Raw genomic sequence first — 25,574 nt, 5'->3', positions numbered from 1 at the left:
TTTGAGTTTTTGGAACGCGACTACGAAGTTGCCGTTCTTCGCTGATGAACAGATGCTTATGGCGTTGCGCCGGTGTGACAAACGCGAGGAGTACTCATTAACAAACACAAATGACGCAACCAAAAAAAATTCAAGATTCACCGTCGCAATAATTGCAACGGTAATGTCAATAGCAACGTCTTGCGTTTAATATTATAGTGATGAGAAAATAACGAAAATCGACCTGTAAATAGAACAAAACTGAGCAAAGAATTTTTTTCTGCTAATTAAGGTCTGATTTTCATACGTCCTTAAAGTTAACCTGGCCGAAAAAAGCTAGAAAACGCACAGTTTCTCTTAAATATACTCCTGGAAATGGAAAAAAGAACACATTGACACCGGTGTGTCAGACCCACCATACTTGCTCCGGACACTGCGAGAGGGCTGTACAAGCAATGATCACACGCACGGCACAGCGGACACACCAGGAACCGCGGTGTTGGCCGTCGAATGGCGCTAGCTGCGCAGCATTTGTGCACCGCCGCCGTCAGTGTCAGCCAGTTTGCCGTGGCATACGGAGCTCCATCGCAGTCTTTAACACTGGTAGCATGCCGCGACAGCGTGGACGTGAACCGTATGTGCAATTGACGGACTTTGAGCGAGGGCGTATAGTGGGCATGCGGGAGGCCGGGTGGACGTACCGCCGAATTGCTCAACACGTGGGGCGTGAGGTCTCCACAGTACATCGATGTTGTCGCCAGTGGTCGGCGGAAGGTGCACGTGCCCGTCGACCTGGGACCGGACCGCAGCGACGCACGGATGCACGCCAAGACCGTAGGATCCTACGCAGTGCCGTAGGGGACCGCACCGCCACTTCCCAGCAAATTAGGGACACTGTTGCTCCTGGGGTATCGGCGAGGACCATTCGCAACCGTCTCCATGAAGCTGGGCTACGGTCCCGCACACCGTTAGGCCGTCTTCCGCTCACGCCCCAACATCGTGCAGCCCGCCTCCAGTGGTGTCGCGACAGGCGTGAATGGAGGGACGATTGGAGACGTGTCGTCTTCAGCGATGAGAGTCGCTTCTGCCTTGGTGCCAATGATGGTCGTATGCGTGTTTGGCGCCGTGCAGGTGAGCGCCACAATCAGGACTGCATACGACCGAGGCACACAGGGCCAACACCCGGCATCATGGTGTGGGGAGCGATCTCCTACACTGGCCGTACACCACTGGTGATCGTCGAGGGGACACTGAATAGTGCACGGTACATCCAAACCGTCATCGAACCCATCGTTCTACCATTCCTAGACCGGCAAGGGAACTTGCTGTTCCAACAAGACAATGCTCGTCCGCATGTATCCCGTGCCACCCAACGTGCTCTAGAAGGTGTAAGTCAACTACCCTGGCCAGCAAGATCTCCGGATCTGTCCCCCATTGAGCATGTTTGGGACTGGATGAAGCGTCGTCTCACGCGGTCTGCACGTCCAGCACGAACGCTGGTCCAACTGAGGCGCCAGGTGGAAGTGGCATGGCAAGCCGTTCCACAGGACTACATCCAGCATCTCTACGATCGTCTCCATGGGAGAATAGCAGCCTGCATTGCTGCGAAAGGTGGATATACACTGTACTAGTGCCGACATTGTGCATGCTCTGTTGCCTGTATCTATGTGCCTGTGGTTCTGTCAGTGTGATCATGTGATGGATCTGACCCCAGGAATGTGTCAATAAAGTTTCCCCTTCCTGGGACAATGAATTCACGGTGTTCTTATTTCAATTTCCGGGAGTGTATTACAGCGTATGTCGCCCCCATTTCAACTAAGATGTAATATGCATATACTAAACAAAAGTAGACATTTACACGATTCCGACAAGGTAAAATATCGATGTTCGTAATGCAGTCTGACCAGAAAGTCAGGGGTCAATCATTATGAAATGGATAATAGTAGTGGTATGTGATACACCCGCCATCCACCATATGCGGTATATGTATGTAAACGTAGATGTTTGACCAGTGGATCAATCGTTATTTTGCTTTAGATAAATAAACGTTATTGTATTATTCCATCCTACACTAACTCTTTCAGACCCTCTGGCTACAAGTGTGTACATTAACTTTTACTGTGTCATGGTTGCGATAGAAGTATTTTTTCATCATGCGCAAATGCTGCTAACTGTTAGGCATCACAACGAAAATATCATAGTGCGCAGCAGCTCGTGATCATCAGAATACATGGATGTGATTGGTTCGCTATATTCCACTGTATGACTCAATATTGTTATTGTTATTTTGCATGGTGATTATTGAATGATCAGTTTACTATTTATTGCAATAGAGAATATTTCGTAATTGGTTATTTTAATCCATAAAATGAAGATGTGCACAAAATATGTTTTGTAAATGGGTACATGTTTTTGTATAAATATTGCATCTAAAATCATTGAAAAATCACCTAAGGACATTGCCACATAAAAAATTTTTCTTCCTCCAGCAAAAAAAGGTCTGAAAGGGCTAAAATCATTGAAAAATCACCTAAGGACATTACCACATAAAAAATGTTTCTTCCTCCAGCAAAAAAAGGACTGAAAGGGATATGCACACAACAGTGATCAGTGACTGGTTAAAAATTAAATGTCCCTTAGTTACTATTAATACATGCATCCTTGGATAATGACCTTGAAAAGTAGTTGACTGACATTGAGGGAAGTAGGTGGAAATGGCTAGTTGAATGACCTTGAGAAATAGTTATTTATTTATTTAATCCATGTGATCTGATGGTACACAGTGTGTTGCAGATGTCGGAAAATATCATTTAACATTGTTAACATATATTAACGTAAGCCTATAGTATCCTAATGTATTATATTGCTCAATGTTTTCAATTTAACACAAACAGCAAGATTACTGTTCTAAGTATTCATTTACAGAGTAAAAACAGTGACACAACAAATATGACTTCACGGCTTTGCTAAATTTTATGTTGTCTTCGATGGACTTAATACTAGTGGGAAGATTGTTGAACAGTTGGAGGCCCATGTGGAAAACTCCCTTTTTACACAGTTGAGTGTTTGTACTATAACATGCAGGTTTGCGTTTTTCCTGGTGTTGTGTTCATGTATTTCATTATTTTTTACGACTCTGGGGTCAGTTGGCACTATGTGTTTTCTGAAGAATTTTTAAGTCTCAAGAATGTAGAGGCAAGGCAGTGTAAGGATTTCCAACTTTCTGAAGATGGGTTTGCAGGAGTCTCTGAGTTTGCTCCCAGTAATAATCCTCATTGCTCTCTTCTGGATTCTGAATGTGCTCAGAGCAGTTGGAGCATTTCCCCAGAATATTACACCATACTTTAGGTGGGCTTGTATGTAAGCGTAGTATGCACTGGTTAATGTTTTCAGGCTAGCACATGTTTTCAGTACACTCAATGCATAACAGCCAGTACAAATCCTGGCATTTACCTTTCCTGTATGTGTATTCCATTTCAGGTTATCTTGAACCCACAGACCTAGGAATTTGAAAACAGTGTTGGTATCTATTGACTGGTTATTTATAGTGATAGATGGCTGAGAGGAATTTGCATTTTGTGTTGTGTGGAAGTTCATGGAAGCTGTCTTTTTGCTGTTGATAGTTAATCTGTTGATTTTTGCCCAGTTGCTGAGTTGATCAGTAGCCAAGTTCACAGCTTTTTGCACAGCCTCTGTATTCTTCCCTTTGAGGAGTACAGTTTTGTCATTGGCAAATATTATTGTTTTGTGTGCATCAACATTCAGGCTCAGGTCATTAATATACAGGAGGAAAAGTAGGGGTCCCAATACTGAGCCCTGTGGAACACCTTGCTTTACAGTTTTATTACTGGATAGTATTTCGGTTATTGAGTTGCTTTGTCTATTAGTATATTTCATGCTGACTCTCTGCATCCGGTTGGTTAGGAATGTAGCAATCCAGTTGTTTGCAATTCCTCTGATACCGTAGTGTTCTAATTTTTCCAGTAATATTTTGTGGTCAACAGTGTCAAAAGCCTTCGACAGATCCAGAAATATGCCTGTTATGGGTTGTTTTCTATCTAGCAGTTCTAAAAGCGTATTTATGCAATCATATACTGCAGTTTCAGTAGATTTGTTGCTTCTGAACCCATGTTGAGCTAAACTTAGTAAATCTTTTTTTTTTCAATGAAGTCCATCATTTTTTTGGACATTATTTTCTCAAAAACTTTAGAAAAGCAGGATGAGATTGAGATAGGCCTGTAGTTATTCATATCTTTATTATCACCTTTTTTGAAGACAGGAATTACTTTAGAAAGTTTCAGAGCTTCAGGGAAGATACCTGCCTGGAAAGAACAGTCACAGAGGTGAGTTACTGGTTCAGCAATTGTGTGTTCACAATTTTTGATTACAGCTGCTGGGATACCATCAATTCCAGCTGAATATGAATTTTTTAAATCTCTGAGGGCTTTTGCAACATCATTTTCAGTGACTTTGATAATGAAAATTGACTCTGCACATGTGTGATATTTTTGGTTTGCTGGTTGGTAATTTGTGTTAGGATTATTTTGGACCAGTTTTTCAGCTATGCTTGTAAAGAAATTGTTGAATGAGTTCACCACAACTTCGGGATTAGATATAGATTCATTGTGGAGTTTGATTTCTATGTTCGTGTGTGAAGCTTTCATTTCCCCTCTTTCCCTTTTTATGATATTCCACATTAAGTTTACTTTATTGCTGGATTTGTCAATGTACTCATCATTCTGCATCCTTTTTGCTTGTCTTATCACTCTTCTTAGGATACATGTGTAGTTTTTATAGTATTCTGTTAGTTGGGGGGAGTCACTACTTTGTTTACATAACATGTGGAGTATTCTTTTATGTTTGGAAGAGATTTTTATAGCTGGTGTAATCCAACTCTTGTTTCTATTATTATTATTATTATTATTTATTCTTACTGGTTTTTGCGGAAAGGCCTCTTCAAAGTGGTGGATCATTTTGTCAAGAAATATGTTGAATTTCATGTTGACATCATTGGCTGTGTATATCTCTGTCCACTTTTCTTTACTAAGGAGGGCATTTAGCTTGTTCAAGTTCTCTTGGGTGAAAAACCTTCGTAAAGTTTTAGGTGGGACTGGGTTTGAGGTATGTTTGCTAACATCGACCTTTAGAATGACAGCTTGGTGGTCGCTGAATCCTGCATTGTATACTTCTAGAGTGGGTTAAGTTTATTTCTATTTGCAAAAATTTGATCTAGAGCTGTCTTGGATGTGGGTGTTATTCTAGTGGGCTCGTTTACAAGGCCATGCAGATTATAAGTTTTTGCAATGTTAATCAATGTTTCCCTGTTTCTGTTGTGGGTGAGAAAGTCTACATTAAAGTCACCACATATAATCACATCCTGTTTCTTCTGACTTATTTTGGATAGAAACAAGTCCATTTGTAACAGAAAATCATTAATACTACTGGAAGGGGGACGGTAGATTGTAGCTACAATTAGATTTAGATCTGTAAGCTTTATGGCTGCACATTCTAAGATCTTATCTGTTCCTATTTCCTTTAGGGTAGGAAGTGGGCTATATTCAATGTGTTGTTTGATGAAGATGGCAACCCCACCATGGCCATCATTTTATCTGGAGTAGTGTTCACACAATTTTAAGTTGGGTAGTGAGATTAGCTTAACCACATCAGTGCAGAGCCAATACTCTGCTAGGCATACTACTGAGATATCACTGAGTTCACTGGTCAGCAAAATGCTTAAGTCATCAGTTTTGTTGCTCAAGGATTGGACATTGTGATAATAAATTTTCAGGTCTGAGTGGGGTTTACTCAGGGGGCTCGAAGTCATATTTACTGTGTCACTGACCTTTAGTTTAAATTGTGCTGTATTCCAGGTATGTTGACTTCTGAGCAGTTGTGCTGGTTCTGTTGGTCGTCCCTGGCAGCCATCTCATCTACCAGGTGGGCCTGAAAAGTATCCTCATGCACTTCACACTGGTGAGGCATCACATTGACATTTTGGAGGGATGTCTCGATAATGTTCACCATCACATTATTGATCCTTTCAGGTTCCTGACCTTTTTGAGGGGTCAGGGGGTTTGTGTTTCGGCTCTGTGACTTCGTGACCCATTTGTCTAGTGTAGTTTGCACAGTACGGCCACTATTATTCTTTTTATTTCCCATCTTGTTTGTCTTTGTCCAATTGCTTATTAGCGTCTGTTTATGGTTTCTGACTTTTGGTTTCTTATTGTCCCCCATAGTTGTCAGGAAGGCCAGTCTATTGCAGATAATCTCCTTGCCACATTTGTTTAGGTGTAAGCCATGTGTTGTGAAGTGGTTTCTGGCTAGTCTATCTATTTCAAAGTTCACAGCAATTCTTTTTTTGTACGCGTGTTTAGCTAAATTCAGAGCCTGTATCAGGTGGAGGTTTGCAGTATTAATTTTACTATTTAAATTTTGAACATCATATCTCCTGGGTATAGGATGGATAATGATATTCATTTTGTGACTTAGAGCGAGTATTGGTTCCAATGGTTCTACCACATGCTTCAACATTAGATCGAGAGGTTTGTCTATGTCGTTATAACCCCCTATTACAATCAAAGTATCACGTGTACCGACGCTTCTTGTCAAACATTCTTCGTTTTTTAGCACTTCTTTTAGTGGGGCGCCAGGTTTTACTATGCTTTTTACCTGGTATGAGGGCCCTAGTTTGTCTTGCAGTATTTGAGCACAGTCTCTTCCATGACTGTCACTTAATATTAGTACTTTCCGAGATTTTCTTGCTATGTAACGTTCTGGAATTTCTTTCGTTTTTGTCCTGCACATATATCGGTGCTTGAGAGATTATGTTCGTCGGCGGGTTATTCATACACTTTGTGGCGGATTGTTCACTTTGGGTTAATTTTTGCGTAAGATATTGAGCAAAGTTAGGCTGTAAATTGACCTTGCTAGCATCTTGACCCGGCGCTTATCAGTAGTTACACTTTTAAAATCACTTTCTGGATCTATGTCACGTAGGCGTACCCTCACATTTGCTTTGTTTTCCGTTGCAGTTTGTTTACATTCAGATTTTACAGGGCTGCGATCACACGTGGCGCTAGACAACACACGATTTCTGAGCTTTGCATTCTGGGCACGATCTACGGCTTGACTATTTCTCGTAGTATGTTGTCCCGTCAAACGCCAGTTTTTGTTACCGATATTTACGTTCGGTGTGCGGATAACGAGTTCATTGTTCGTGGTTTTATTGGTTACTGCCACTTCAAGTTCATTACACTTCACTAATAGTTCATGATACTTCACCAGTAGGCTTTCAAGCTTCAGGTTGAGGTCCATTATTTCTTGTTTCAACGACGTAATTATGTGATCCTGCGTTTTTAGAGTATTGTTTACTTTGGATTCAGTTGCTTGTATGATGCACTGGCGGCATGTCCACTGTTCTTCACTGTTAAAGTGTTTCAGGTTAACTTTGACGCATTTTTCGTGATACCAGTAATTACAGTTAATACACAGAATACCTCGTATAACTCTTTTCGAACATATTTTGCTCTTATTACGGTCGAAATTCGTTGGAACTGTGGGATCGGCAATTTGTACACTTTTACCCGGCGCCATCTTGAACCCGGCTAGGTAATTGGAAGTTTATTGTTTCGCACTTGTGTGACGTCATAGAGTGTGGGTGTTTTAACACACCTAACCATGAACTTAGTATGCACCTAATCGATGTTAAGTATTAATTCCCAAGACCCTAGTAAGCTGTCAGTTGTTTGAAAATGTAATTGTTCCAATAATGAACTGTGTTATTTGTTAAACATTTATTTATGGTCTCTGAAATGTATCTGTTTCGAAAAATCAGCAAAATTCTAACAAAAGGCTCCAAAACTGTAGATAGTAACAGAAGAATATGGTCATATGTTGCAGAAATGCCATTGGGAATAATACTCTGCTGCAAATAGCCCAAAATTGCATAAGAGTTTAAGGCTTATTACCGAACATGAGTGAGGAATCTGTCTGCTTGTTAGTCATGACCTTCCACTATGGTGTACAAGTGACTGATCAGTCAGATGGTTAGTAAGACCAAGGGAGTGGTTGGGTCTTTTTGAACTGGTTGTTGAAAATCATTATTTTTAGGTAATAAATCATTATAATCAAGTATTAAATAATCATGATCAAAGCAACATGTGATTAATAATAATGATAAAAGTGATATGTCAATATGACAGGTCATTAATAAAAGTGATAAGGGCAACAGACTGACTTGTAGAGAACATTAGATCCTTTGCCACAGATAGGACTTTTACCTGTGATCTAGAAGGAGGACAACTGTGTCAGGACATTGATCCTTTGAGGAGATCTGGCAACAAACACTGACCCTGAGACACCTGACAGCAATGCAAGCTGTCCTGAAATATACTTTGCTCCACTACGTATGTTTGATAGTAACAGACTCCTTTCAGTCAAATACATACTCTTTGCCTGTGCTACTCTGCTTTTTATGCTCTGCTTCCTTCATCCATCACAGGATACTTTGCTTCCAAGGCAGCATAATTCCTTAATTTTGCCTACCTTGTGATCACCAATTTTGATGTTTAGCTTCGTACTGTTCTTATTTCTGCCACTTCTATTTACTCTTAACTTTCTACAGTTTACCTTCAATCCATGTACTGTAGTCGTTAGGCTACTCATTCCATTTAATAGATTCTTCTTCACCTTCTTTGAGGGTAGCAGTGCCATCAGCGTATCTTACCATCGATATCCTTATGCTCTAAATTTTAATTCCATTCTTCAGACTTTCTTTTATTTTTCTCATTACTTTTGTGTGTGTAGAGTAAACAGTGGGGGCAGAAGATAGCATCCCTGTCTTACATCCCTTTTAATCCGAGCATTTAGTTCTTGGTCTTCCAATCTTATTCTCTCCCTTTGGCTCTTGTACGAGTGCATGCTGAAAAGTAATGCCCTCGATATAGCTCTCTGCCGCTTTTCGATTCATCTGTGTATTGTTTTTGTTAGCAACTTAGATGCATGAGCTGTTAAGCTGAATGTGTGATAGTTCTTGCAGTTATATGCTCACGCTACCTGCAGAATTGTGTGGATGATATTTTTCCGTAAGTCTGACGGTATGTTTCCTGTCTTATAGATCCCACATACAAGCTTGAACAGTCGTTTGGTTGCAATTTCCCCCAGCGATTTTTAGAAACTCGGATTAAATGCTATCTATCCCTTCCACCTTATGTGATCTTAAGTCTTCCAGAGCTCTTTTAAATTCTGACTCTAATACTAGATCCTCTATCTCTTCCATATCAACTCCAGTTTCTTCTTCTATTGCATCATCAGACAATTCCTCTCCCTCACATAGGCCTTTGGTGTACTCTTTCCATACATCCACTCTTTCCTCTGAATTTAACAGCGGGATTCCCATTACACCCTTAATGTTGCCAACCTTGCTTGTAATTTCACCAAAGGTTGTTTTGACTTCTCTATATACTGAAATGACAATCAATTCTTTTTTGATTTCTTCACACTTTTCCTGTAGCCATTTTGCCCAGGCATTTACTATTTATTTTATTTGTAAGTGATTTATGTTTCTGTATTCTGTCTTTCTCTGAACATCTTTGTACTTATTTCGTCCATCAATTGAAGCATTTCTACTGTTACCCAAGTTTCTTCACAGTCACCTTCCTTGTGCCTAAATTTGCCTGTCCAACTTATGTGATTGCTTTTTTTAGGGGCTTCCACTCCTCTTCAACTGAACTGCTGCTCTGGTACTCGCTACTGCAATATCCACATCTTTAGCGAACTTCAAAGGTGTTTCATCGTTCCTCAGCATACAACTTGCTTCCACAATTGTTCTTCCAGGCGATTCTCTTAAATTTCAATTCACTCTTCATCATTCTTAAACTGTGGTCTGAGTCTACATCTACTCCTGGGTATGACTTATAAACCAATATCTAATTTTGGAATCTCAGTCTGATGTACTCCTACTGGAATCATCCAGTGCCTCCAGAGCTTTTCCGTGTACACCCCATCCTCTTGTGATGTCTGAACAGGAGTATTCTCTATTACCAGCTGACATTTATTGCAGAACTCATTTAGTCTTTCTGTCCTCTCATTTCTACTACTATGCCAATATTCTCCCATAACTCTTTCTTCTAATCCTTCCCCTGCAACTGCATTCCAGCGTCCCATGACTATTACATTGTAATTTTCTTTTACATACTGGATCACCCATTCAGTATCCTCATACATAAACTATTGATGACAGTGTTGGAATGCTGTCAAATCTGATGAGAACTACCCAGTTGCCATAAATCCTACTTCCATTATACCATTTTCTGCTGCTGCTGATATTACCCTAAATTCTCCTGATGAGAAATCCTTATCTTCTTTCCAGTTCATTTCATTGACACCGGATATAACTAGATTAAGGCTTCGTTCCCCTTTTCAGATTTTCTAGCTTCCATACCACGTTAAAACTTCTGACATTCTACAACCCAAGTCATCAAGTGTTACCTTTTTATTTGTTATTCCATCTTTTTCTTATGGTCGTCTTCCTCTGGCAATCCCCTCTCAGAGATCTGAATGGAGGCCAGTCCAGAATGTTTTGCCAATGGATAGATCTTCATGACAGTTTTTCAGTTACAAGGCACATAGCCTGTGAATACACATTATGTGCCTTTAATACAGTGGTATCCATTGTCTTATGCATCCTCTTTTCATTGATTACTGTTGATTCTTCCACCTTTTACGGGCACAAGAGAGTGTCCTGAATCTGTGTCCACACATCTGCTACCTGTGACGAGGCCATTGGAAGAATGAGAGTGACTTCCTACACCAGAAGTCTTTGCACACCATTGCTGATGATTTTTAATCAAAATTTAAGCAGTAGCTAGGTTCTAACCTGAACCCATGGCGTTTGCTTACTAGTCAAAGATGCTACCCCTAGACCATCAGGGGCTTCTGCCTTGAAGCTGTGCTGCTTGGATGTGGAGAATATTCATTATGTTTGAACACAAATTGTTGTAGGTGTTCCAGTTCCTTTGCAAGGCTGTGTCTCTCGGACAAAACATGTGCCCCATATACCAACATTTGAAGGACATCTGTAGTATGCAATGGATGATGACTACTAGATGCCTGCAAATATAGGTCCATATGTGTGGACTTATAGTAAACGGACAGTAGACAGCTGTCTTTTTCCACTCCCATCATAAATTTGATATTCTCATCGACTGAATTCAGATGCTGTAAAAACATGATTGCTCTTCTTCCTGGTGTGTCAGCACTACAAAAGCATCATCACTGTGTCACCAGAAAGGCCTTTGGCTTAAGTTCCACTGATTCAAGTGTCCCGTCCCCAAAGTATTCCATAAAAATGTTATTTACCATCAGGTAGGGAGGATTATCTTTAGCAACACCAACAGTCATTTCAAAATATTCACTGTTGAATAAAGAGTAAGCTGAGAGAAGGTGTGATGGAAGAGTGCTGCTGTATCAGCTTCAAACTTACGCCAATAAGTGACAACAAATCCATGAGAGGGACTCTAGTGAAGAGTGAGATGACAAACTTACTAACAAGTTCAATTCATTGAGTCATACTGAGCTCAGTCTATTAATGAAGTCAGCAGAGCTGTGAACACGACGCAAGCATTTTCCCACAAAAAGTCTCGGCAACAAAGTGGCATGTCTAGCTAGTCGCACTTTGCTGTGATGATATTACACACAGTAGGACACAATGGTACATCTTCTTTGTGAGTTTTTAGAAGACCACATAAACTTGGTCGAACAGAGCTTGAGGTCTTAATCTTTTCACAGCTTCTTGTCAAAGAGGATAATAATTCAACACCGCTTAATTTTTTCTTTATACTCTCTATGTAGTGCCTTTATCAATTTTCCTGTATTTTGTTCACTCAGCAGACTGTAAATCTTCTACTCAAAGACCTACATCACAACAGTACAGTGGTGTTTCCCTTATTCATTGGAAGGAACAGTGTGTGGGGATCTCATCATAATCTGAGTGGTGCAGCCTTTTCCATGAAAGAAACATTACTTTCCTGAGAAGGAACCCTCATAAGTGCACCAGATATTTCATACCTCATTTCTTCTGCTGCACGACTGGGAAGGGGTTTTTAACAGCTGTTCAATAATACTAATAATACCAGTTAAACACTAGGTTCTAGGCTTAGGAGAAGTTCAAGCCATTCCCAAACATTGGCAGCTTCACATTATCCAAACCCATACCTGAGAAATTGACCATGAAGTGCTGAAAAGTAACTTCTTGTGGTTATGTTCCTGACATGTGGACAAAGTTTGAAGATTGTGTTGAAGAAGACTCCTTATGAACCCAGTCTGACTTGCCCAGGTTATGCCATCAACAGATTCCTCATTCCCAACCACTGATACACTACACCCAGTGTACACATGTTAATTCATAATTCATGTGCTATCAGCTGTCACAGGACCATAGCAACAACGTTCTGTGGTTCTGTCAGTATGGTAATTGTAGAAGCTTGTTTTGTAGCTCTTTGGGTCTTCAATGAAATTTCCAGTCTTTGGATCTTCAGCCACTAAATTTGGATCTTTCAGCCACAAAATTTATTTCACCTATTGTTTTGACATTCATTGTCAGACTGGCTGTCTAATGTGCCTCATCAGAAATTCATTTTTCTCCATCTTTTTGGTCCGTAGACTGCATTCCAAACAGAAAACTTTAAGTATCTTGTGCATTGTCCAATATCCATTGTAAGGTGTAACAAAAGCCTTGATAATTCCTTCCACAAGGCTAAGGAAGAATGTTGGTCTCTTATTGTAAGAAATGTTGCTATGTCGCATAGTGCTGTGGAAAGGTTATATGATATTCCCTGATGTGAACGAGCTCACGTTCTCTGTCGCTGGTTGTTTTTCAGTGTGACTACTGCTTAAAGAATTAGAATTGTAATGCAGATTCCTGGTCTTCAGTGAATCTGTTATATTTTACCTTATCTCTCTGGAATATAGCCTAGCATTGTCCAGACAGTTGTTTGAGTGCACTGTTCAGTTGAACATAGTTTTCTACATAGTAAATTATAATCAGCAGGATTCTGACCTTTGGTTGGACTTCCAGCACAGTATTTGCCATAAATGTATTTATGATGTTTGTAGTCAAAGCAGACATTCACTCTTCGTGTTCTTTATCCTAGGACACAATGATTCATTATCTCTTTTGATATATTGACCTCCGCCCGATGACCATCTCTTTGTGGGTTCAAGACTGGTGTCTGTACACTGGGCATTCTGTCATTATGATATATGCCTAGGTCTTCAATTGTTGCAAGGTTCACTTCTTGGTGTTGCTGTTTTTGCCAGCCTGACACTGTTGACTGACATTTGTGTTGCCTGGGATGGTCTCCCTAGTCTTGGGTTTTGGCCTGACTTTTACCAGAAGAACACATGCTTGCTCTGTGGGTAGGACCCTGTTTCCTCAGTGTCTCTTACTCTGTCTATCCCAACAATTCCAGATCACCTTTCCTGCTGCCAGTCTGCCCTATTGGTGATTCAAAGAAACCATGATAAAATTGTGTATCTTGTTTAGTGCTTCGAGAGTTTTGAGGTAAATTCTAGAAACACTTGGCTCTCCACCATCCCGATATTTTAACGACAATGGTGAGAGAGCCTTTTTACTGCGCCACACATATCTGTGTGTGCAGGAGGGACAGCTGTCACGAGAAGCCAGGACCTACATCAGACGAGCGGCCCCAACAAGTGGTTACCAGCAGTGCCTTGAGAATTATATCAGAAAGTCAAAGAGTGTTTGTATAATGTTCCATGATTTGTGGTGTCATGAGGATTGTTACAGAGACAAATGAAGTGTGTATTGTGTAGGGACTCTTACTTCATGTCCTGGCTCTGCATGAGGCAGCACGTATGTAATTGTATGGGTGTTTTGTTGATTCTGACGTTTATCTTGGAACCAGTTGGCTTGCTGGAGCTTGTACAGAATAATTGTTACTTTGGGGATGAGAGTTGAAAATATATTGTTGTTGAACTGCAAAGATTCTACGAGTACATGATTTATTTCAAGAACAGAGAGTTGTTTAATATTATTCCATTTCACCTGATACAGTCTTCAGAGAAGAATGAAATGGTGAGAGTGACGTAGCTGATGAACCTAAGAAGAGAATCGGCTGCACGCACAATGTACGAGTCAACTGGCAGAGACATGTGAGTCATGCAACCCAAAATAGCACTGTCCCTTGTTGTCCAAGAAAGCCTTAGACTTGTGCAGCATCACCAACTCTTTGTAACATAGAAACTACTCACCTATTGTCATTTTCAGGTCTCCAACCTGAATATCCATCTCGTTTGCCTATCCACATGCACCCTCACTATTTTTAGCAAGCTTGCAACTGCATCCCAGCTACTACATGAAAAACCTGATATAATCCAGGACCTCATTGGGTTGCAGTTTTGTTTGAGATTTTTTTACTGCAAATGTTAGTCTTCACATCTTTATTGGACTTTATTTACCCTGGCAGCTGGAGTTGTTCTTGCAGATAATCTTCCTTACATCACTTGCCTTCCTCTGTGTGGAAGTGCTCAGCTTTTGTGTTACAGTTTTTATTTTTTATTTATTTTTTCTGTTGTCTTGACTCAGGTAGAAAGCTGTTATGTTTTATAGATCTTTCTAGTTTTATTATTTGATATATACACTTCATGACTGTTTTTTTTGTTTTTGTTTTTATTACCTCCATGTCCACATCATACCATCATGAACTGCAGATGGGCTAGCTGTCAGAACAGTTAGCACAGGACTTTGAAGATGAATATGATATTCATGGCTCATAAACATGTCTCAGTCTGTGAACTGCCATTGATTTATTTTAGTTGTATATTTTTTATGTGAACGTAGTCTCCATTTCTTCTAAAATCAAACTTTTTCCAAGTCCGCAGTTTTCTCCTTTTTTGGCTTTATAATAGACGAAAGAATGGAACACAGCTGTGCAAATGCAATATTGTCTTTCTGTCCAACTGCAATAAACAGAATGTCTTTGGCATGATACACTTTTTGATTTCTCTAAGATTGTTCTGTCAAAGTATGACATCTGACATTTTCCATTTCAGCAATACTTGTGGTTCTTACTTCCTTCGTACTGGTACATCCTTTCCTTTCGGCCTGGGGAAAGAAGGCATCTACGTTCCACAACTTCCAACTACGCGAAGCCCTCTGCCAGAGAATGAAATCAGAGGGCACAGTGGTTGACTTCAACAGTTCTATGAGGTGAAAAATACTAAGCAATGTATCAATGCTGCTAACTCGTTATAATGCTAGATATGAGGACTTTTGTGTAAACATAAATGAGACTGTCGATAATAAACTACATAAAAATTTTCTTATGTATTATTTGGTTATTTAAGACGTTTCAATAAAAATATTAAAGGAGTGAGTAAAAGTTTCTTTTCAAGAGCTGCAAAAGTCAGGTACATGACTGGTTACAACATAGATACTTTTCTATTTAAAGTATTTTCCTTTGTCTTCTTATTTGATGATTTGGTAAATACATGTCATAGAAGATATGTGACAGGACACAAGGAATGCTTTTCCCCTCACAGTCTGATTTACCTCAACTAGTCTTCTCATCAGCTTTCAGGTATAACTACTGCTTACAGGTAAAATATTCCGGAGGTAAAATGGTCCCCCATTCGGATCTCCGGGCGGGGACTACTCAAGAGGACGTCGTTATCAGGAGAAAGAAAACTGGCGTTCTACAGATCGGAGCGTGGAATGTCAGATCCCTTAATCGGGCAGGTAGGTTAGAAAATTTAAAAAGGGAAATGGATAGGTTGAAGTTAGATATAGTGGGAATTAGTGAAGTTCGGTGGCAGGAGGAACAAGACTTTTGGTCAGGTGAATACAGGGTTATAAATACAAAATCAAATAGGGGTACTGCAGGAGTAAGTTTAATAATGAATAAAAAAATAGGAGTACGGGTAAGCTACTACAAACAGCATAGTGAACGCATTATTGTGGCCAAGATAGACACGAAGCCCATGCCTACTAAAGTAGTACAAGTTTATATGCCAACTAGCTGTGCAGATGATGAAGAAATTGATGAAATGTATGATGAGATAAAAGAAATTGAAAAGGGAGAGAAGGAAACATAGTGGGTGAATATGGATTGGGGGAGAGAAATGAAAGAGGAAGCAGTCTGGTAGAATTTTGCACAGAGCATAATTTAATCATAGCTAACACTTGGTTCAAGAATCATAAAAGAAAGTTGTACACATGGAAGAATCCTGGAGATACTAGAAGGTATCAGATAGATTATATAATGGTAAGACAGAGATTTAGGAACCAGGTTTTAAATTGTAAGACATTTCCAGGGGCAAATGTGGACTCTGACCACACACTATTGATTATGAACTGTAGATTAAAACTGAAGAAACTGCAAAAAGGTGGGAATTTAAGGAGATGTGACCTGAATAAACTGACTAAACCAGAGGTTGTACAGAGTTTCAGGGAGAGCATAAGGGAACAATTGACAGGAATGGGGGAAAGAAATACAGTAGAAGAAGAATGGGTAGCTTTGAGGGATGAAGTAGTGAATGCAGCAGAGGATCAAGTAGGTAAAAAGATGAGGGCTAGTAGAAATCCTTGGGTAACAGAAGAAATATTGAATTTAATTGATGAAAGGAGAAAATATAAAAATGCAGTAAATGAAGCAGGCAAAAAGGAATACAAACGTCTCAAAAATGAGATCGACAGGAAGTGCAAAATGGCTAAGCAGGGATGGCTAGAGGACAAATGTAAGGATGTAGAGGCTTATCTCACTAGGGGTAAGATAGATACTGCCTACAGGAAAATTAAAGAGACCTTTGGAGAAAAGAGAGCCACTTGTATGAATATCAAGAGCTCAGATGGAAACCCGGTTCTAAGCAAAGAAGGGAAAGCAGAAAGGTGGAAGGAGTATATAGAGGGTCTATACAAGGGTGATGTACTTGAGGACAATATTATGGAAATGGAAGAGGTTGTAGATGAAGATGAAATGGGAGATAAGATACTGCGTGAAGAGTTTGACAGAGCACTGAATGACCTGAGTCGAAACAAGGCCCCGGGAGAAGACAACATTCCATTGGAACTACTGATGGCCTTGGGAGAGCCAGTCCTGACAAAACTCTACCATCTGGTGAGCAAGATGTATGAGGCAGGCGAAATACCCTCAGACTTCAAGAAGAATATAATAATTCCAATCCCAAAGAAAGCAGGGGTTGACAGATGTGAAAGTTACCGAACTATCAGTTTAATAAGTCACAGCTGCAAAATACTAACGCGAATTCTTTACAGACGAATGGAAAAACTGGTAGAAGCCGACCTCGGCGAAGATCAGTTTGGATTCCACAGAAATGTTGGAACACGTGAGGCAATACTGACCCTACGACTTATCTTAGAAAATAGATTAAGGAAAGGGAAACCTATGTTTCTAGCATTTGTAGACTTAGAGAAAGCTTTTGACAATGTTGACTGGAATACTATCTTTCAAATTCTAAAGATGGCAGGGGTAAAATACAGGGAGCAAAAGGGTATTTACAATTTGTACAGAAACCAGATGGCAGTTATAAGAGTCGAGGGGCATGAAAGGGAAGCAGCAGTTGGGAAGGGAGTGAGACAGGGTTGTAGCCTGTCCCCGATGTTATTCAATCTGTAAATTGAGCAAGCAGTAAAGGAAACAAAAGAAAAATTCGGAGTAGGAATTAAAGTCCATGGAGAAGAAATAAAAACGTTGAGGTTCGCCGATGACATTGTAATTCTGTCAGAGACAGCAAAGGGCTTGGAAGAGCAGTTGAATGGAATGGACAGTGTCTTGAAAGGAGGATATAAGATGAACATCAACAAAAGTAAAATGAGGATAATGGAATGTAGTCGAATTAAGTCGGGTGATGCTGAGTCAATTAGATTAGGAAATGAGACACTTATAGTAGTAAAGGAGTTTTGCTATTTGGGGAGCAAAATAACTGATGATGGTCGAAGTAGAGAGGATATAAAATGTAGACTGGCAATGGCAAGGAAAGCGTTTCTGAAGAAGAGAAATTTGTTAACATCGAGTATAGATTTAAGTGTCAGGAAGTCGTTTCTGAAAGTATTTGTATGGAGTGTAGCCATGTGTGGAAGTGAAACATGGACGATACATAGTTTGGAGAAGAAGAGAATAGAAGCTTTCGAAATGTGGTGCCACAGAAGAATGCTGAAGATTAGATGGGTAGATTTCATAACTAATGTGGAGATATTGAATAGAATTGGGGAGAAGAGGAGTTTGTGGCACAACTTGACAAGAAGAAGGGACCAGTTCGTAGGACATGTTCTGAGGCATCAAGGGATCAGAAATTTATCCTTGGAGGGCAGTGTGGAGGGTAAAAATCGTAGAGGGAGACCAAGAGATGAATACACTAAGCAGATTCAGAAGGATGCAGGTTGCAGTACTTACTGGGAGATGAATAAGGTTGCACAGGATATCGTAGCACGGAGAGCTGCATCAAACCAGTCTCAGGACTGAAGACAACAACAACAACAACAACAACAACAGGTAAAGTATTGCCAACAGGTGAAAGTAATTTGTTGAAAAATTGTTCAAGGTGAAAAGTCAGTGCCATTTCTAGGTATTGAATTTCAACCAGAATGTTCTGAAGAGGAACTTCTTTCCTGTCTTCATATATATATGTTAATAACAAATGAAAAGTTAATATACAGAAAATATTTTGGCTTAATTTTACTGGTGAAAATGTGTATTAGTAGTTACATAAGTGTGCAAATAAATGTAATGATCTTGAATTTATCAGTTTGAGATTCTGTGCAAAACATACTACGAGAGCTATCCACAAAGTACATTACGTTTTTGTTTGTGTCCGTTAGGGGAGGGGCTAGCGCGGCCATCTTGGTTTCATGGCATTCCGCCGCTCAGTCGGCATCCTGCCGTGCTAGTGAGAGGTTTGTGCTGCACTCCGTTGAGTTACTGTGACAGTTTGAAAAGTCAGCGTTAATTGAAAATGCCACCAAGTGTGAAGTGCGTGCTGTAATAAGGTTTTTGACTGCAAAAAACTGTACACCGATAGAAATCTACGGCAGCTTTGTGAAGTGTATGGGGACAACATAATCACTGAAGGTGGAGTGCGTCAATGGGTCATAAAATTTAAAAATGGCTGAACTAACGTTCACAATGAAGAGCGAAGTGGAAGACCCAGCATAGTGACTGCCGAACTTGTCGAAAAAGTCGATGCCGCGGTCCGTGAAATCCGTAATTTCACAATAACGGAACTCTCTATGAGTTTTCCACAAATTTCACGAAGTTTGTTGCCTGAAATCATTACCGAAAAGCTTGGTTACCACAAGTTTTGTGCAAGATGGATACCAAAAATCTTGACAGAGATTCACAAAAATCAGCAAATGGCTGCAGCGTTAACGTTTTTGGACGCTTACGAGAAAGATGGTGACTCATTACTCGATTGCATCATTACTGGTGACAAAACATGGGTTAAGCATGTGAACTGCGAGACAAAATTGCAGTCAATGCAGTGGGGGCACACAAATCCCCCCCAAAAACCCAAGAAATGCATGCAGACAATGTCGGCAAGAAAGGTGATGGCGACTGTCTTTTGGGACAGAAAAGGTGTGATTTTTGTGGATTTCCTGGAAAGAGGCACTACAATAAACTCTCAAAGGTATTGCCAAACTCTGCACAACCTCAGAAGAGCAATACAAAACAAGCGCAGGGGAAAGTTGGGCTCAAAGATCTTGCTGATTCACGACAACGCCCGGGCCCACACGGCAAATGCCATTCGTGAAGTTCTCGAATCTATTAAGTGGGAGTTGTTTCCTCATCCGCCATACAGTCCCGACCTGGCACCGAGTGACTTCCACTTATTCCCAGCAATGAAGAAGTGCTTGGCTATGCAGCATTTTGATGACAACGCACAGCTTCAAGAAGAGGTAACCACGTGGTTGAAGGCGCAGGCGGGCGAATTTTACGACGAAGGAATTTCCAAGCTCGTCCATCGCTATGATAAGTGCCTTAATTTAAATGGCAACTATGTAGAAAAGTAGTATTTAAGTGTGGCTTTCATCTGTATATAATAAAAAAAATTTCCAATACTTTATTTATTTTTAATTCCAAAACGTAATGTACTTTGTGGATAGCTCTCGTAATTACACTCCAGATAATTTACACTGGTGAAGTACATCTGTAAGATAAATGCATGCTATTCCAAACAATTTTATCTGTATCTATGTATTATACAATTGGCGGAAACTTTAGTGCAACCAAACCAAAAATATGTATATTTATTTCTGGTACTGGTAATATAGACTGGCAATGGCAAGGAAAGCGTTTCTGAAAGTATTTATATGGAGTGTAGCCTTGTATGGGAGTGAAGCACAGACGATAACTAGTTTAGACAAGAAGAGAATAGAAGCTTTCGAAATGTGGTGCTACAGAAGAATGCTGAAGATTGGATGGGTAGATCACATAACTAATGAGGAGGTACTGATTAGAATAGGAGAGAAGAGAAATTTGTGGCACAACTTGACTAGAAGAAGGGATTGGTTGCTAGTACATGTTCTGAGGCATCAAGGTATCACCAATTTAGTATTGGAGGGCAGTGTGGAGGGTAAAAATTGTAGAGGAAGACCAAGAGATGAATACACTGTACAGATTCAGAAGGATGTAGGTTGCAGTAGGAACTGGGAGATGAAGAAGCTTGCACAGGACAGAGTAGCATGGAGAGCTACATCAAACCAGTCTCTGGACTGAAGACCACAACAACAACACTGGCAATACCAATAAAATTGTTTAGTTGTCCTTGCTAATGTACAACCACAATTTTATCCTTCTCCTTAAACAGCTATAATGTTTAGGGTAAACAACATCTGTTGCTGACATTAGGAAACAGTAGCCAATTTTCGTTACTACATCTACATTATTAGCAATGTGCTGCTACTCACAGGGGTCCAGTGTTGGTTGTAATTATTGCATGGCAATAAAACTTGGTAAATATGCTAATGTGTTAATGTGGAACTGATTTACACTAAAAAAAAATAGTTCCAATTTTGGTCACTATGTGCAAATCTGGCACCGCAGAGCATCCAGTCGAAATCTCTGTTGCTCATATTGAACAAATTGTGGAACGGGTGGTTAATAACAACATATATCTTTCTCAGTTGTTTGACCTTTTCTATACACATCCCGTTCCTAATCCATTACATTTGGAGATATTTCTGGACGTCTTTCCTGCATTCACAGTGCTAGATTTGCACCTGGTGGCCAAAATTGGAACTAATTTGTTTTCCAATGTACATCGGTTCTGCATTAAGAATATCTACATGTTTTGCTGTCATGAGAATTGTAGCCCGCACTGGACCTCTGTTAGTTGCTGCACTTTGATTATAACCACCCGGTGTTAGCTCTACATCTACATCAATGTTGATTCTCTGCAATCCACCTATGGCACGTTGCGGTGGGTATCCTGTACCACTACTAGTCATTTCCTTTTCTGTTCCACTCAAAAATAGAACAAGGCAAAAACGAATATGTACATGACTCCATATGAGCCCAATTTGTCATATATGATCTTTGTGTTCCATACACACAATGTATTTAGGAGGCAACAGAACCATTCTGCAGTCTGCTTCAAATGCTGGTTCTCTAAATTTTCTCAGTAGTGTTCCTTGAAAAGAATGTCACTTTCCCTCCAGGGATTCCCATTTGAGCTCCCCAAGCGTCTCTGTAACACTAGTGTGTTGTTCAAACCTACCAGTAACAAATCTAGCAGCCCACCTCTGAATATCTGCAATGTCTTCTTTTAATCTGACCTTGTACAGATCCCAAACACTCAAGCATAGGTTGCACTAACATCCAACATGTGGTCTCCTTTACAAATGAATCACACTTTCCTAGAATTCTCCCAATAAACTGACGTCAACCATTCACCTTTCATACCACAAACCTCACATGCTCGTTCCATTTCATATTGCATGTTATGCCAGATATTTAAATGATGTGACTATGTCACTACGAATGCTGTATCTGAATGTTGCAGGTTTGTTTTTCCTACTCATCCACATTAACTCATATTTTTCTACATTTAGAGCTAGTTGCCATTCATCACACCAACTAGAAATTTTGTCTAAATCATCTTGTATCCTCCTACAGTCACTCAACTTGGACATATTACCATACACCACACCATCATCAGTGAACAACCACAGAGTGTTGCCCACCCTGTCTACCAAATCATTTATGTATACAGAAAATAACAGCAGTCCTATCACACTTCCCTGGGCTTCTCTTGATGAACCCTTGTCTCTGATGAACACTCACCATTGAGGACAACATACTGGGTTCTGTAACTTAAGAAGTCTTCAAGCCACTCACATACATGTGACCTGTTCCCTACGTTCACACCACCGTTAACAGCCAGTTAACAGTGTGGCACCGTGTCAAACACTTTCCAGAAATCTAGTAATACAGAATCTGCCTGTAGCCCTTCATCCGTAGTTTGCAGTGTATTGTGTGAGAAAGGGGCACGCTGAGTTTTACCTGAGAGATGCTTTCTAAAGTTGTGCTGATTTATGGGCATAAACTTCCTGCTCTCAAGAAAATTTATCATATTCGAACTCAAAATATGTTCAAGGATTCTGCAGCTAACTGATATTAGGGATATTGGTTTGTAAATTTGCAGGTCCATTCTTTTGCCCTTTTTGTAAACAAAAGTCACCTGCTCTTTTTTCCCATCATTTGGGACTTTGCACTGGGCTAGATTCACAATAAATGCAAGCTAAGTAAGAGGCCAATGCCGCAGAGTACACTTTGAAAAACTGAATCGTTATTCCTGCAGACCTGATGACTCATTTCAGCTGTGAGGATTTCTTTCTTGATATTTCTATTATCTCTCTGCTAATACAAGTAACATGTATTAATTGAAGGATTCATTGAATGGCATGTTGGTTCTCTCCAATTGGATGATATTCACAAGTTGTGTGAAATATTTATCAACTGCATTATAAGATGAAAGAATTGTTAGATATATTGTCTTTGGACCATTTATCAAGAACAGCAATGAACAGTAAACTAATCATTCCAAAAGATATATGATAACCCCTATCATGAAAAGAAAATCTTGAATAAAAATTATTACCAGCAGACACAGAATAATAATACACTGCACTGATTCCCTTAATCGAAGTCAATAGAATCACACATTGGGGTTCATGTTGCCCAACTCATTATTTGCCAATACACATATGTAGTTGCAGATAATAGTTTTCGAAGCACTTTCCTTTGTGTGGATTCACTAGCATTTTGTACTAGCTTAACTTTCCTTTTTTTCCATTTGAAAGAGAGAGAAGATGTTGCTCATTTTTTGGTATATTCTTTAGGACTCTGATTTTATCTCTAGCACTTCCATGTATCTAGGATGATCTCAGCTCCAGATGGAGTGACTGATAAGAAGGATACAATGTTTTTGGCACAGGGGATCACTGTTACAGTTCCAACAAGTTGTTCAGCACTTACATGTCTAAAATGGTGGTAATCATAAATTTAGATGGCCCTACTGTAGTATCACTTATAGAAAATAACAATTTTAACAACAATTACAGTATTTTGACAACTGTTTCAGTATACTATGAATTAATTTTCAGTCTGATTTTTGTTGGCCAGAGTTCATGAAGATGGCTCCTGGTGGATTACGTGTTTCATGACAAGTGCTGATGTCAATGGATGAACAGCAAATAAAGTCTGTTTGTTTAGCAGTATTTCTGTCTGCAGAATGACATTTTCTTGTTGTATAAGTGTAACTACATATGTACTCTGCAAACCACTACTAGCTGCATGGCAGAGGGCACATCCCATTGTACCAGTTATTAGGGTTTCTTCATGTTCCATTCTCGCATGGAGCTTGAGAAGAACGATTGTTTGAATGTCTCTGTACATGCAGTAATTATTCTAATCTTATCCTATACTGCTTCTCGCAGACAAGGGCTCCAACATTACCATTTTGTTCATGTTCTGCAGTGACTACGCGGTTTAGTATTTCAGCCAGCTTTCTGACAAATCTTCTTACAGTCTTTACCACAATGAATCCATCTCCTATAACTATTTAAAACTTTAGGTCGATCTCAGCTGAATTCACCTCCCTCCTCACAACAAGAGATCTCTGTACACCCACCTTTTACTCGCTCCCAAACCCCAAAGAATCCAACTCCACTCATATCCCAATTAGATGCCCTATTGTGTCTCCTTACAATGCTTTCTCCATTGGAAGTTCCTCTGACTTGGTCAACCAGCATTCCTAAATAATTAGTTTAGCCTCCTTACCTCTACTCAGACACTTATCACTCTAAATCCCTTGTCTAGTTCAGATTATTGATAACATTTTTAGAGTTTAATCGACGGCAAGAGAACCTCTGTTCTACATCTACATCTATACTCTGCAAACCACTGTGATTTACATGGCAGAGGGTACATCCCATTGTACTACATTATTATGGTTCTTCCCATTCCATTCACATATGGAGTGCTAAAAGAATGACTGATCAAATGCCTCTGTGTGAATACCTCTAGATACCTCTGTGAGTGATATGTAGGGGATTGTAGTATATTCATAGAGTTATCGTTTAAAGCTAGTTCTTGAAGCTTTGCTAACAGACTTTCTTGAGACTGTTTATGTCTGTCTTCAAGGGTCTGCCAGTTCAGTTCCTTCAGTGTTTCTGTGACTCTCTCTCATGCATTAAAAAAACCTGTGACCATTCATGCTGCCCTTCTCTGTATACTTTCAGTATCTCCTGTTAGCCCTATTTGGTACAGCTCCCATAACTTCAGCAATATTCTAGGATAGGTTGCACAAGTGATTTGTAAGAAATCTCCTTTGTAGACTGTTTGCACTTCCCCAGTATTCTACCAATAAACTGCAACCTACCAGCTGCTTTACCCACGACTGAGCCTATGTGACCATTCCTCCAAAAGCCCAACATCTAATCCCATATCAGTTTTATCCAATCCTCAGTTCAATGAATTACCTTCCTGGACACCTCCTGGATGGCAATGTTACCTACATTAATCCACATTTTGCAACATCTTTTGAGTATTGTCATCTGTCCTCTTATCTCCAAATACTTCTATCCACGAAATTGTCATCTCAGGGATGTGCCTATGAATATGTGCTTTCTTTCCCACTGTGGAATTTCATAATTTACCAATAGTAACCTCTTGAACAGACATGGATTCCATACTAAGAGTTTCCACTGATAATGTTCTCATTCAATATGTCATATGCGATGTGATACAGAAGACATAAGAATGTTGTGTAACATTTCATCTAGTATCCCTAATTAATTTTAATTACTGAAAGTTTGGGGCAAACTCTCAGGTTCAAAATTTGTACTATCTTCCCACCTCTAAGCTCGTTTTATAACTACAGACACAGTATGTCAAATGAATTCTCCTTTCCTCCAACTTCCTGCATTTCTCTAATCCCTCCAACTTCCTGCATGACAAGTATTTATCTTCCAAAATGTGACTTAGTTGAACATGAGTACCTGCTGGTTTCCCAACTAATAATGAAAATTTTGTGCTACTTCACATCAATTAGAGCTTTTT

At 39.8% G+C, this 25,574-nt stretch overlaps 1 protein-coding gene across 2 annotated transcripts in view; it reads left to right on the top strand.

The window, feature by feature from the left end:
• Window positions 1-15,272, top strand: part of LOC124608031 (pancreatic triacylglycerol lipase-like) — a 93,909-nt gene extending 78,637 nt beyond the window's left edge. For both annotated transcript variants that reach the window (XM_047140084.1, XM_047139994.1), the window contains exon 7: window positions 15,052-15,272. In XM_047140084.1, the coding sequence (XP_046996040.1) occupies window positions 15,052-15,190 (139 nt within the window). In that variant the 3' untranslated portion in view covers window positions 15,191-15,272. The remainder of the gene's footprint in view (window positions 1-15,051) is intronic.
• Window positions 15,273-25,574: the final 10,302 nt, after the last annotated feature.

Source organism: Schistocerca americana, chromosome 1, assembly GCF_021461395.2.
Source record: "Schistocerca americana isolate TAMUIC-IGC-003095 chromosome 1, iqSchAmer2.1, whole genome shotgun sequence".
Taxonomy (NCBI): domain Eukaryota; kingdom Metazoa; phylum Arthropoda; class Insecta; order Orthoptera; family Acrididae; genus Schistocerca; species Schistocerca americana.
The sequence above is the reverse complement of the archived record's forward strand: the minus strand, read 5'-3'. Positions and strand labels throughout refer to the sequence as shown.